General features: G+C 42.6%; 1 protein-coding gene across 3 annotated transcripts in view; it reads right to left on the reverse strand.

The window, feature by feature from the left end:
- The window catches only part of BANP (BTG3 associated nuclear protein), a 607,582-nt gene that overhangs the window by 306,078 nt on the left and 286,111 nt on the right, over positions 1 to 15,393 (reverse strand). For all 3 annotated transcript variants that reach the window (XM_033941785.1, XM_033941784.1, XM_033941783.1), the window contains one exon: positions 7,922 to 8,089. In XM_033941785.1, the coding sequence (XP_033797676.1) occupies positions 7,922 to 8,089 (168 nt within the window). The remainder of the gene's footprint in view (positions 1 to 7,921; positions 8,090 to 15,393) is intronic.

Genomic DNA, 15,393 nt, shown 5'->3' on the forward strand with positions numbered 1-15,393 from the left:
AATCAGATCTAAAGAAAATGGATCTCTCATTAACTATTCATTTTCCTTACTAAAGTGCTAGCCTAGAATTTTTAAATACTGTACTGTAGTTGTCTTATAAAACTATTTTCAAGATCAACCGCAGTCCCCTCCCCTCCCCCCATTTACTTATGGTTCATTAATTGCCAGAAGAATGGTGGAATGTGGAATGGTCAGTCATTTGTCAATCTTAGGTCATTTTCCCGAGCGAAAGCTATAGCCCACTTTTGAGAGATTTTTGTTCTTTATAGACCATTAAGATAATTTTCCTGAGACATTAAAATAACAATGAAGTAATTGGCCACTTTATATTCCTTTTGAATTTATGTGTTTCTTGTTTGTTGAGTTCTACTCAGGGACTGATTCATCAAAGTCTTTTCAAAGGCACAGAATGGGAGAAAGTTCTTAATGAATCAGGTCCTTAAGTGAGGCATGACATCAGTTATGTATTACATTGTAGCAGCCTGGAATAATCATCCCATATTTTACAATTATTACTCTTTCCATCTTACAGTATAAATTTGTATTTCTAATTTTTTTTTTAACCATCCAGAGCAGGGCTGCTCAACTCCGGTCCTCGAGATCTGCAGGCAGGTCAGGTTTTCACGATATCCACAATGAACATGCATGAGAAAGATTTGCATACCAAGAAGGCAGTGCAGGCAAATCTCTCTCATGCATATTCATTGTGGATATCCTGAAACCCTGGCCTGCCTGTAGATCTCGAGGACCGGAAATGAGCAGCCCTGATCCAAAGCTTCTCAATTAGCAACAGTGTGGCTCCACACATTAACAATGCTGGGGAACTGAATCTTGTCAGAAAAGTGGAGCCCCATTTTACACAGAACACAGAGCTCAGAATTGAGACATCCAGGTTGGGATGCGTTATTTCTAGTAGAGTTTTAGAAAAGGACCTGCAGGAGTTTGTGCAATTTACAAATATATCCGTGGAAAATAATGAACGGCACTAACGTGGCAGCTTCTACATGGAAATGACAACTTCAGAACTTCCATAATCCCAAAGTAAGGCATTGCCAAATGAACACTTTATGTTTATAAAACTATGTGAGCTTTTGAGCTGGAAATTTTTTCCCACATATGTGTATTCCTTTTGTAAAATCGGAAATACACATACAGATTGCAATCCAGCCCAAACTACGCTCCCTTGAAATCTTTCATGGTGTAGGCATTCATATATAAATAGTGGCTTTCTGAGTTACTGATCATAACAGGTGTTATCCGGGGACAACAGACAGATATTCTCACATGTGGATGATGTCATCCATGGAGCCTGGTATGGAACTGTCACTTTAAATTTTAAGAAACTTTGCGACTGCCCACACCACGCATGCACGAGTGCCTTTCCGCCCGACGTCAGCTCACAGTTCCTCAGTTCCACTAGCAAGCTAAGAAGCCAACTAGGGGAGGTGGAAGGGATGGGAGAATATCTGCCTGCTGTCCCCGGATGACACCTGTTATGGTAAGAAACTGTACTTTATCCTTGGACAAGAGGCAGCATATTCTCACTTGTAGGACTCCCTAGCTTACTGAACAGGATGGTGGGACAGCTGGCCTACAGGAAGAAAAGAAATTCTGCAAAACTGCTTGGCCGAAACGACCATCTCATCTGGAATAGGATTCTAGAGAGTAGTGAGATGTAAATATGTGAATTGAAGACCGAGTAGCTGCTTTGCAAATATCTTCAATAGGAGTGGAACACAAAAAAAGCTACTGATGCTGCCATAGCTCAGACCTTGTGTGCTGTAACACATCTATCGAGCTGCAGCCCAGTCTGAGCATAGCAAAAGGAAATGCAGGACACTAACCATGTAGAAACAGTTTGTTTGGTTACATACAAACCCAATTAGGATCAAAAGAGATGAACAGGTGAGGGGCAGACTTGTGTGGTTTATTTCTCTGTATATAGTAAGCCATGGCACGTTTACATTTCAGTGTGTGAAGAGCTGTTTCTCCAGGATGAGAATGAGGCTTTGGAAATAAACAGGTAGCACAATGGATTAAGGTGAAATTACATGACTATTTTCGGAAGGAATTTAAGATGAGTTCTGAGAACCACCCTATCATGATAAAATACTATGAAAGGTATGAAAGCACACTAACGCTTGAAGTTCACTCACTCGACAAGCAGAAGTGACACAGATCAAGAAGATCACTTTCCAAGTGAGAAACTCAAGATGAGTGGCTACCATGAGTTTAAATGGAGGTTTCATCAGAGTGGTGAGGACTATATTGAGATCCCAGATAGATAACTGGAGGCAGTTTTAGTGGAGGTTTTGAGTTTAAGAATCCTTTAATAAATTGGGAAACAAGTGGATGAGTGGCCAAAAGTTTATTGTTGAAAGGAGCATGGTAAGCACCAATAGCACTGAGGTGAAATCTAACCGGTGGTTTTGTCCAGAGTTGGATAAATGGAGAAGGTAGTTCAGTACTGAAGGAATAGAAGATGTGGAGGGATCCAGGTAATGTAGATTACACCACGAAGTGAAGCATGTCTACTTGAGTCGATAGCACTGCCGAGTAGGTGGCTTTCTGGAAGCAGTTATAATGGCTTGTACTGGGTCAGAAAGATTGAAACCAGCTGAAGTTAGGTTGAGAGGTACCAAGCTGTTAGGTGCAGAGACTGCAGATTGGGATGCAAAAGAGAACCTTGACTGAGTGAGTAGAGATGGAAAGATCTATAATGGACCTGGATCCTTGACACTCAGTTAAAGTAGAAGGGAGAGCCAAGGTTGTCTAGGGCGGCCACCAAGAGCTATGAGAATCGTGGTGGCTGATTGTTGTTTGAGCTTGACAAGCATCTTTAGAACTAGAGGGATTGGTGGAAATACATACAGGAACTTCTGTGACCAATCCAGAAGAAACATATCTGTTTCCAGGCGATAAGGAGAGTACTGTCTGGAGCAGAATTGAGGTAACTTGTGATTGTGGGGAAATGCAAACAAGTCTATCTGATGAATTCCACAAATTGAGAAGATGTAACACAAGACTTTGGAGTTGAGAGCCCACTCGTGCACCTGAAGAAATCTGCTTAGCTTGTCGATCAGGGTATTCTGCTTCCCTTGCACATATATCACCTTGAGAAATATATTTCGAGAAATTGCCCAGTTCCAAATGTATACAGCTTCTTGACGAAGAGGAAGAGAACCATTCCCCCTTGTTTGTTGATGGAGTACATTGCCACTTGATTGTCTAGTCAAACAAGGAGGACTTGGTTGGAAAGACGATCCTGAAATGTTTTGAGCAGACCACATACTCTGAGTCTATAGACTGTCTAGATGAGCATCCGTCATGAGTACTCTTTGATGTGGAGGGATGTGAAATGGCAAACATCTGGAGAGATCTGTCGGTTTCAACCACCATTGCCGAGACTGATGAAGAGGCTAGGGACTTTGATCTATTGAGATAAGGAATCTGTGGCCTGAGACCACTGAGATGCCGGGTTCCATTGAGCTGATCTGAGATGAAGTCAAGCGAAGGAAGTTACATGAACTGTGGATGCCATGCGAACTATGAGACACATCATTTGCCTTGCTGAAATGTTCTGCAGAACGGACATATGATTGCAAAGTTGAAGCAAGATGTTTTGTTTTTGTTGGGGTAGGAAAGCTCATAGAAGAGTCGTGTTGAGCACAGCTCCTATGAACTCCAACACTTGAGAGGGTTGAAGATGAGACTTTGGAAAACTGACTTCGAAACCTAGAAGCTGGAGAAGAGTTATAGTTGCCTGTGTAGCTGAGGACTTAGAAGCTGGTCCACCTGGCCGAGATGGAATAGTCAGGACAAAGAGATGATCAGACAGCCAAATAGTAGAGCAAGGCTCTCCTGACATCCAGTTTCACTAGTCAACAAATTTTTCCAACTAACATTTTGTTTCCTTAAAACAAACTGGTGATTATGATAGACCCCTTCAAAATAAACACAAATATAATTTCCCACTGACTGTATATCACATAGGAATTTTGACTATAACATGTTTTAATGCACAAAGTTTCTTTTATGCTGTGATAGTTCACCATAGCTAAAAGTGTTTTCCTGCTGATTTTCATTTGTACTAAATGTCTGATGCATCTTGTGGCAGTGTCCAACAATAGTCAACCAGCACTGATGGATTCCAGTTGCCCTGATAATTTTTTTTCCATAGTGGCAATGTCCGGGTGAAACCTTTCACTATGTTTGTTGCTGGTGTCCAGGTGTGAATGTAGAAAGTGCATCTTCAGTGACATGTTGCACTTCATGGCTTCGCATGCTTTAAGAAGTTTGTTGACCAGTTGAATATGATTTGGTATTCTATGACTGCCAGGAAAATCCTCAATGACATCCTTGAATGCTTTCCAGGTGAAATTCTCTGGCCTAACTAACAAATCTTCAAATCTCTCGTCATTGATGACGTGTCTGATCTGTGGACCGACAAAAATGCCTTCCTTAATCTTGGCATCAGTTGCGGAAGATCTGACCCCTTTGCATCGATCCCATGAAGTGAAATGCAAGCAAACAAACCTCCTAGATGACATGGAAATCAGAAACCACCTTTGATATAAAAGAAGGTACTCTATGGAGAACCGCCCGTGCTTTCGTGATCTGTAGAAAAGGTTGATATAGTATATCTAGATTTTCAGAAAGCTTTTTATAAAGTTCCTCATGAGAGGCTCCTGAGAAAATTAAAGTCATGGGATAGATGTAAAAGTTCAGTAGTAAATTAGGAATTGATTATTGGATAGAAAACAAAGGGTAGGGTTAAATGGTCATTTTTCTCAATGGAGGAGAGTAAACAGTAGAGTGCCACAGGGATCTGTCCTGGGACCGGTGTTATTTAACTTATTTATAAATGATATGAAAATTGGAACGACGAATGAGGTGATTAAATTTGCAGATGACACTAATCTATTTAAAGTTGTCAAAACGCAAGCAGATTGTGAACAATTGCAGGCAGACCTTAGGAAATTTAAAGACTGGGCGTCCAAATGGCAGATGAAATTTAATGTGGACAAATACAAAGTGATGCACATTGAGAAGAATAGCCTGAATCACAGTTACCAGATGCTAGGGTCCACCTTGGGGGTTAGCACCCAAGAAAAGGATCTGGGTGTCATCGTAGACAATACGATGAAACCTTCTGCACAATGTGTGGTAGCGGCCAAAAAAGCAAACAAGATGCTAGGAATTATTAAAAAAAAGGATGGTTAACAAGACTAAGAATGTTATAATGCCTCTGTATCACTCCATGGTGCGACCTCACCTGGAGTATTGCATTCAATTCTGGTCTTAGCTCAAGAAAGATATAGTGATGCTAGAAAAGGTTCAAAGAAGAGCAACCAAGATGATAAAGTGGAAGGAACTCCTCTCATATGAGGAAAGACTAAAAATGTTAGGGCTCTTCAACATGGAAAAGAGACAGCTGAGGGGAGATATGATTGAAGTCTACAAAATCCTGAGTGGCGTAGAACAGGTACAAGTGGATCGTCAAAAATTACAAAGATGGAGGCAAGGTGGTGACTGAGCAGGACGTGAAGTTGTAGGCACCCTCCTCAGCATTATATTTTCTGTGGAGATTTTGCCTATATTAATTAAGAAATGCCTAAAAGAAGAGGGATGCACCGGGTTTACCCCTCACCTGTTCCTGCTACTTCAACTCCGTGGAAGATGCTGATAACAACATTCGCTTCACTTCCATTGTCTCTGGGTGCTTCTGCTGCTGAGCCATAGGAAGGGCTCAACCTGGACAATGAACTCTCATTGAGCCCAGCTGGACTCAATCCTTCTCCAGCTCCTGGGGGGGCCCTGAAGAGGCGGCCAATTAGAGAGGGTCCCCGGAGTTTGCCAAGTGTAACTGAGCCGGAATCCCAGGCAAGCCCAGAAGAAGGTGTTTCGACATTGGACTCGTCGCAACCCACTGGAGTCAGAATTCTGTGGATATCGTGCGGTGGGGAGAGCAGAGGAGGACTAGGTCCAAGCGATTCAGGAGCCATAGAGCAAGAACGGGCCATTATACCTGCACTCAAACTGCTGGAAAAACCCCAGGTGGTGACGCTGGATTCTCTGTGGACTGCCATTGAGAACCTTCACTTGGTATGTACTATATTCATGACTTGTTCTTTAAACCTTTCTACAAAACTTGTCCAATTAGAGACAGAGGTGCACAAACAAGCTTCAGAGATAAAAAAAAAAAAAGGTTAATAAATCAATAAAAACTTTGGAAACTTCAATAAAACAACAAATGTTGGACAAATCCACTAAAAATTGAAAATTTTGAAAACCAGAATAGAAGTTTAAATTTCTACTTATATGTCAGTTTGGGACTTGTTCAAAAATTTCCTGATCAACATACTGAAGATACCAGAAGATAATATCCCTCCTTTCTAGAACTTTACTACTTGAAAAGATCCCAGAGAGAGCTGAAGCCTCCAGGAGAAGGAATGGAGGTATCAGAATTACTAGAAACCTCAGAAATAGAAATTACCGGGGGGTCACGTGATGCATCAGGTCTGAACGGACGTGTGCCCTTGAGCTCTCCGGTCTCCTAAACCCAGATGAACTCTCGCTAAATCACTGCCCGATCGGCAAAATTCTCTCCGGAGACCTTCTTTAAGTGCTGTGCGCGAGTGCAGCCCCAGGAGCGGTGCTTTGTGTCCGGCATGCCGGTGCATTCTGCGAGGCCGCCGAAAACCAAGTCTGCTCTCTCTGATCACAAAATGGCGGCATCGCCGACTCCGACTTCAGCCCAAGCACAGTGGGGAGAGTGGGCGCAGGAAATTTCCCGCCTGGTGTCGGCGGCCTTAGAAGATCGGCTCCATAAGCTTCAGTCTGCAGTGGAGTGCATAAATGAGCATTTTGAGACGCAGGCAGGCCGCATTGCGGCGGTGGAGCAGCGTGTCTCTGACAGGGAAGACGCGGCGCAGCGGGATCGCTCGAGCTTGGTCGCAATGCAGTCCCAGGTGACAGCACTGACTATCTGTTAGCTTGCAGCAGCCTGTCTGCAGGGAAAGGACTTCTGCCTCAGACTGCTGGAAACGAATTCACCACTGGAATCTTCTGCCTGCCAGTCAGGAGGACTCTGACCAAGGACTCCGAACTCCAAAAATCCATGCAGCATGTCAGGGAGAGATAATTCGCAGCTGGCTCTCTGATAACCAAAGGGTTGTTACACAGGGGCCCCATAACCTGCGCACAAACCTTGATAAATCAGGAGGCAAGTAAGCTCTCAGGAGAATGGACCCCATGCTTTCAATTAATCACAAAGCAGACTGGCTCCACAGGTACTTCAAGACAATGGCCTGTGAGCAGAAGCTCACCCTCACTGGTCTGCGTCCTTTCCCCGGTGGAATAAGCCCAAGCAGGGGGCCTTCAGGCACTGAAGCCATGCAGGAAAAAAGAACCGACAGACAATAAGACCCAAAAATAATAAAAAGAAAGCAGAGCAGACTAGAACAGAACACACCTTCTTGCAAAAGGAAAAACTGAAGAGGGAGCTATTCTCCACTGATGAAGGGGAGGAGTTGAAAGATATGACTGACACCCTTCTGTAAAGTTTACGACTAAAGGAGGGCAACAGCTTTAGTACAGAATCCTATATCTTTGCAACAGAATGGGCATTTAACACTTAGCCTAATTGGAGGACATTTCATAAAAGTAGCTTCTATTTATTACATTATGCCTAGCTGTTTTGCAGCTTCACTTTAAAAATCTATACAGTATTTACCAGATTATATTACAAAGGATTAGAGGATTTGGTTTAGAAAAAATAAACATAGTTGAGTTATTTTTATGTCAATGGATTTATATCCTGCTCAATAAAAAAAACAACAACCTGTGGCTACAGGATTTCTTAGTCTATTATATCTGGTCAATAAACGTTAATAAAAAATATTCAGAACACAGTATTTACCTGACCCATTAAAGGAAGAGCAGGATGGCGTTCTTCTAGAGAAACTTTTTACAGCAAGACTTTGTCCTCGTTGCTTTCGGCGCCATGCAGTCCTACATTTAGAATCGATGCTCTGCTTAATTCGATACCAATCTGACTCCGTGATTCCAAATTTATAGAAAAGATGACCTGATATAAAATCAAAAAGGAATAGGGTAGGTAAATGCATATTCCATTAGTCGATGCAAAACAATTTCACACTGCTTCTGCTTAAGTTTGAAATATTTTATTAATCAAGAAGAACATGCTTAGTATTGTTATCATACATACCATTTATCATTTCTATAGTGGTACTAGACGTACACAGCACTGTACAACAAAACATAGAAGAGGCAGTCCCTGCTCAAATCTAGTTCAGTGTTCTTCAACCTTTTTACACCGATGGACCGGCGGAAATAAAATAATTATTTTGTGGACTGGCACCGGTCCATGAACCGGCGGTTGAAGAACACTGGGCTAAGTCGTAGGCCAGACCGCTCCCCCATAATAGTACTAATTGTTACACTATTTTTTCCATTCATATTTCATATATACACAAAATATAATCTTATTAACAACACACAATGGTTAACCATAAAATTAAACTACGCAAAGCATACTGTATGCTTCTCAACATTCATTCCTACCAGAACTCAGATAATCCCTATGCAAATATGGGACCAAAAACTAATATATACAAACCCTAAGATTCAAGACTCTGCATGCAGTACAACCCCAGAGAAATAGAAACAAATGCATTTCTTCCTGAACAAAATACAGACAGCAGATGTAAATTCTCAAAATTGATACAATTCAATCACTATTTAAAAATAAAATCATTCCCCCTACCTTTGTCTCCCTCCCTCCATGCTATGCTCCCACCTGGCCGTTTTATGCTGCTCCCGGTGTTATCTTCAGGCCAGGTCCCTCTTCCTCACTGACACAGTACACAAAACCACAGGCAGTGGCTCCTCGCGCATCCCACACCTTATCTGGAAGCCTTCCCTCTGACGTTGCGACGTCAGAGAGAATGCTTCTGGTTCAGGCGTAGAAGCCGCTGCTCACGGCTTTGTGCACTGCAGGAGTGAGGAAGAGGAGGCCGGCCCGAAGATAATGCCGCATCGATCACACCGCGAACCGGTGGTTGAAGAACACTGTTTTGGGCCCGATACACATGCCGGCCCTGTGGACCGGCAGGAAATTTCTGCGGACCAGCACCAGTCCACGGAACAGCGGCTGAAGAACACTGATCTAGTCGACAGACAGACTGAGTTTGAACATTTTGTAGAAGATGCACAAAAATCCAATACCAAACAAGCTCATTTTCAAAACTGCAAACGTCTATCCTGTTTTTCAAAAATTGTTCATCAAAATAGTCATTTTTCAGATATGCATATTTTGGTGGGTTCACACCTTCCACTACAAGTATAGTAGTTAGAATGGAATATGAGCCTGGGTTCTTTTTTTTGTAGTCCACTGCACTGACCATTAGGCTACTCCAGACACCTGCTTGCTACTCTACTAGGACTTGGCTTAACATTTCTAGCTGACATACAGACAGATATGTACTGTTTCATTTACATCTTTGGGGGGTGGCAGGGAGTTGGTAACCATTGGGGGAATGTGAGGAGTCAGGCCTACATCCCTCCAATGATCATCTGGTCAGTGTGACTAGTACCTCTTTGGCACTTATTCATTGTTAAAACAGGTCTAGTTCCAAACATCCAAATTGTGTCCTGGACATCCCAAATGTCCAAATTGTGTCCTGGTATCATTTATCAAATCACAGCTCTAATTATTGTTAAATAAATACTTAAATAATAATAAAGTGCTCAGACCACTAACCAATAGTTTAGTGATAACACCAAACTGTGGCTAAAATAGGGACCATCTTAGCCTTTACTGTCCCTGACCCAACCAAAGAAAAGTGCTTAGTAATGATTTAAAAACTACTTATCTGGAATTGCTGAACGGTTGGATAAGCCCGTATTTCGTTGTCTTCTGAGTATATTGTGCCGAAACAAGTGTCCCCTCCTGATGAAGAGCCGAAACTCGAGTCGGGGGACCAGGGACTAGACCATTATTAGAAAGCACGTTCAAGCACATAGAGCACTGGCACTTTAACACTGGCACTCTACCACTTTATCACAGCTGTGGCTACAGCGATCCAACCGTTCAGCAATTCCAGATAAGTAGTTTTTAAATCATTACTAAGCACTTTTCTTTGGTTGGGTCAGGGACAGTAAAGGCTAAGATGGTCCCTATTTTAGCCACAGTTTGGTGTTATCACTAAACTATTGGTTAGTGGTCTGAGCACTTTATTATTATTTAAGTATTTATTTAACAACAATTAGAGCTGTGATTTGATAGATGATACCTGATATATTCATCACAGGATTATATTAGCAGTCTCCCTATTTTTGTGAAATGACAAATTGTGTCCTGGACATATTGTTAAATGTTCGATTATAGCAGAAAAATGTCTAAGTCATAAGTCCGTCCTAGTCCCGCCCATACCATGCCTCTAACATGCCGTCTTGAAATTCAGACAAACTGTAGACAAACAGCATAGATATCCGTCTAGAAACAGATTTTGAAAATAGCGAATTGGAAGGATTCAGCAAGAAAAATATCCATCTGCCTTTTTAGGCAACTTTTAGGACATCTGCATGGATGCTGTCATTGAAAGCATTTATACTTCCTGGACCAGGGGATGATTTTCCAAGGGCTGCTGAGCAGGGATAGTATGCATTTCTCAAAGAAGAAAATAAGTATCTTTAGCAGCAGACTGGCTAACCTACTGAAGAGGGCTTTTAAACTAGAATCATTGGGACACCCTGATCAAAGCCCCCCGGTGAGTATAAGCCTTGAGGTAAGTGAATCACTAAATACCTCTACACAAATGGGAAAAGGGGGCAATGTCTGGAAAGCAGTGTATACTAATGCTCAAAGTATGGAAAACAAGGTTCTGGATCTAGAAGCTGAGTTGGATTTGGTGGCAATCACAGAGATGTGGTTCACGGACAGCCATGACTGGATATAGTTAAACCAGGCTATAATCTGTTTAGGAAAGACAGGGAAGGAAGAAAAAGAGATTATGTACTTACCCTGGTAAGCTCTTTTCCACTAGATAGGCGAGACATTCTAGACCAATGGTAGAAACATAGAAAAAAAGCGGCAGAAAAGGGCTATAGCCCACCAAGTCTGCCCATTCCAAGTATCCCTCCCCCCTGAGTTCACTCCCTTAACGATCCCACATGAGTATCCCATTTTCTCTTAAAATCCGTCACGCTGCTGGCCTCTATCACCTGGAGTGGGAGTCTGTTCCAATGATCCACCACTCTTTCGGTGAAGAAGTACTTCCTGGAGTCTCCATGAAACTTCCCTCCCCTGACTTTCAGTGGATGCCCTCTGGTGGTCGAGGGTCCCATGAGACAGAAGATATCCTCTTCTGTCTCGATGCGTCCCGTGATGTACTTATACATTTCAATCATATCTCCCCGTTCTCTTCTTTCCTCAAGTGAGTACAGCCGCAATTTCTTTAGTCTTTCTTCATACGTGAGATACCTGAGCCCCAAGACCATCCTGGTGACCGCTCGCTGCACCGACTCGATCCTCAGCACATCCTTTCGGTAATGTGGTCTCCAAAACTGAACACAGTACTCCAAGTGAGGCCTCACCATGGTTCTGTACAACGGCATCATAACTTCAGGTCTCCTGCTGACAAAACCTCTGCGGATACATCCCATCATTTGTCTTGCCCTGGAGGTAGCCTTCTCCACTTGATTGGCAACCTTCATGTCCTCACTAATGATCACTCCTAGATCGCGTTCCGCCGTGGTCCTAACCAAGGTCTCACCATTTAGTACATAAGTTCTGCGCGGGTTTCTCTTACCCAGGTGCATTATCTTGCATTTTTTAGCATTGAATCCTAGCTGCCAAGTAGTCGACCATTGTTCCAGAAGCAGTAGGTCGTGTGTCATATCATCAGGTAACAAGCTTCTGCCTACTATGTTGCAAAGTTTGGCGTCGTCGGCGAACAGTGATACCCTTCCTCTAAGTCCCCGCTTACCATATGGCCGCTTACCATAAATATCTGCAGAAGGAATCCATTTTGGATTTTTCTCTGCCTTTTCTGTACTTCACTGAGCTCCTTAGCTCCATCTACAGTTAGTACCTAAGCACCAAGAACCATCAAATCAACATGAAGTAGAGACACCCAGACCAATCAAGGTCATAAATAACTTCTGTTCAAAGGAGTAACATGAAAATATCAGCTGCACACAGCCAGTAAAACCTCAAAGGAGCTCAAAAACTACTCTCACATAAAAGAGAAACATAGATACAGTATACTCCCCAGCCCAAGAGTTTTTGGGTGAGGGACTGCCCTGTCTGTAATGTACAATCCAACTAAGGTCCTCCACCCACCATGCATCGACCCTCGGCCAATGAGGGAGCTCTGACTAGCCAGTCGACCAAGACAGGGAGTACATGCAGATCCATGGTACTTAAGTAAGCCACTAAGACCGCCATCACCTCGACGAAGGCACAAGGAGTCACTGCTAGTCCAAAGGGCAGAGCCAAAAACTGCCAATGTTTGTGTAGGACGTGAGACCGCAGATTAACTGCGGTGGGCTAGAAAGATCAGAATGTGCAAGCATGCCCCCATGAATCCAAAGAGGCAAAGGACTCTCCCAGGGCCACCGCTGCAATTACAGATCGCAAGGGTTTCCATGTGAGAGCACAGAATCTTGAGAGCCTCACGTTCATGCTGCAGTCCAGAATAGGCCTCCAGTCGTTGGAGCCATTTAGTAGCACAATAAAGCCTATGGAGTATCTGCCAGAGCCTGACAGACTGGGAAGCACTCGTTCTAGAACTTGAATATCCAAGCAAGTACTCTCCAGTGGCCTGCACTTGAAGTGCCTTGTCCGGTTCCCATGCGGAAGATTCCAATTGCAGCACGACCAAATAAAGGCCAGAACCCACAGGTCGGATTATAATACTAAACTGAGCTGGCAGGAACGCTGACAGCCTGCCCCTGATCAGTAGAGGAGGGTCCCCTTAGCCTGGCACAGTGCGATTTCTTGGCAGGGGGTGCAGGACGGAGCCAGATGGCAGGGCATGTATGTAGCTGGAGTATCGCAGCCAGGAGCTCTGGTCTGAGACGTGGCATTGGAATACGAGTGAGAATGGCTGAAGCCACGAAAATTAGAGTGACCAGAACCCTTAGAGGGTCTGGGTCTGCTATCAGGCAGGGTCTTAGGGAGACACCACAGAATACATGAGGTCGACCAGGCCTGCTTCCAAATGGGAAAAGTGTTTCTGAAAAGTGATCTGGCATCCAGTGATCACCGTGTGATATGGTTTAATATTAAGACAACTCTAGAAAGAGCTCATTTAAAAGTAAAAGTTCTAGACTTAAAAAAAAAACTAACTTTGTTCTGATGGGGGATTACATCAAGGAATTGTTTCCTAGATAGGAATATCTGGAAGCAGTATTTATTTATTTTTATTTAAACAATTTATATCCCGCTTATCCTAGTCAGGTAACCAAAAACATACATATTAAATAAACATGCAACATCATAAAACTTACAATAATAAATCACTTAAAAGCACAGACCTGCTAGTGCATCTTAAAAGTAAAAACTAAAATACCTAAAACAAATAAACAAAACTAAGCAGAATTTACAACTGAAAAGCAAGTTATGAGTAGAATACTCGTTCAAATAAAAGAGTTTTTACCATTTTCCTGAACTGCACTGAGCAAAACTGAAAGGACTATTGTGAGGGCAACAAATCATTTTGTAAGCAAAGTAAGAGAAAAAGAAGGCCGCTTTGGTTCTCAAAAGTAGTAGCTGAGAAGGTAAGGAATACGAGGTTAGCTTTCATAAACTACAAAAGATCGCAGGAAGAGGAAGACGGGCAAAAATATCTGGAAAAGTAGTCAGGAAAGCAGAGATGCAAATGAAGGAAAAAAATAGCCGACATGCTAAAACAGGGGAACAAGACTTTTTAAAAGATATATTAGTGATAGAAAAAAGTACAAAAGTGGCATTTTGAGACTCAAAGGTGAACATTAGACATATGTAGAAGCTGATAAAGATAAGGCTGAATTGATTAACAAATATTTCTGCTCTGTGTTCACAGCTGATGCACTGGGAGTAGGACTGCAGAAGACAAACGCAAATAGGGATGGAGGTGTGGTAGACCCTGATCGATTTTCAGAGGATTCTGTTCATGAAGAACTAGTTAAACTAAAGATGAACAAAGTGATGGGGCCACATGGTATACATCCGAGGGTACTGAAGGAATTTAGTGAAGTTCCGGCGGTCAACTGGTTGATCTTTTCAATGCTTCTCTAGAATCAGGAATGGTACCAGAGGACAGGAGAAGGGCAGATGTGGTCCCTTCTTCACAAAAGTGGAAGTAAGGAAGAAATAGGGAACTACAGGCCCATAAGCCTGACTTCTGTGGTAAATAAATTAATGGAAAAAATTTTAAAACAAAGAATAGTGACATTTCTGGAATGGAGAATGGATTACAGGACCCGAGGCAACATGGATTCAATAGAGGCAGATCTAGTCAGATAAATCTGATCAATTTCTTTGACTGGATGATCAGAGAATTGGATAGAGGGAGTGCGCTAGATATCATGTATTTAAATTTTAGCAAAGCCTTTGACACTCTTCAACAAAGGCATCTAATAAATAAACCGAGTGCCCTCAGGATGGTCCCCAAAGTGATGGACTGGGTCAGGAACTGGATAAGTGGAAGGCGACAGAAGGTAGTGGTCAATAGAGATCGTTCTGATGAAAGTGGTGTTTCTCAAGGCTCGGTTCTTGGGCCTGTTCTTAACATTTTTGTAAGCGATATTACCGAAGGGCTGTCGGGTAAGATTTGCCTCTTTGCGGATGATACCAAAATCCGCAATAGAATAGACACCTCTGATGGTGTGAATAACATGAGGAAGGACCTAGCGATGCTTGAAGAATGGTCTGAAATTTGGCAGCTAAGATCTAATGCTAAGAAATGCAAGGTCAAGAATTTGGGCTGCAAAAACCTGTGAGAACGGTATAGTTTAGGGGGTGAAGAACTTTTGTGCACAAACAGTGAAGTGGGATTTAAATGTGATAGTATGTGATGATCTTATGATGGCCAAACTGGTTGAAAAGGCGACGGCAAAAGCTATAAGGATGCTAGGGTGCATAGGCAGAGGTATGGCCAGTACAAACAAGGAGGTATTGATGCCCCTGTATAGGACTCTAGTGAGACCTCATTTAGAATATTGCATACAGTTCTGGAGACCGCACCTTCAAAAAGATACATACAGGATAGAGTCAGTCCAGAGGAAAACTACTAAAATGGTCTGTGGGCTTCATTATAAGACTTATAGGGACAGATCTCAATATGTATACTTTGGAGAAAAGGCAGGAGAGGGGAGATATGATAG

Source organism: Geotrypetes seraphini, chromosome 4 (genome assembly GCF_902459505.1).
Source record: "Geotrypetes seraphini chromosome 4, aGeoSer1.1, whole genome shotgun sequence".
NCBI classification, from domain to species: domain Eukaryota; kingdom Metazoa; phylum Chordata; class Amphibia; order Gymnophiona; family Dermophiidae; genus Geotrypetes; species Geotrypetes seraphini.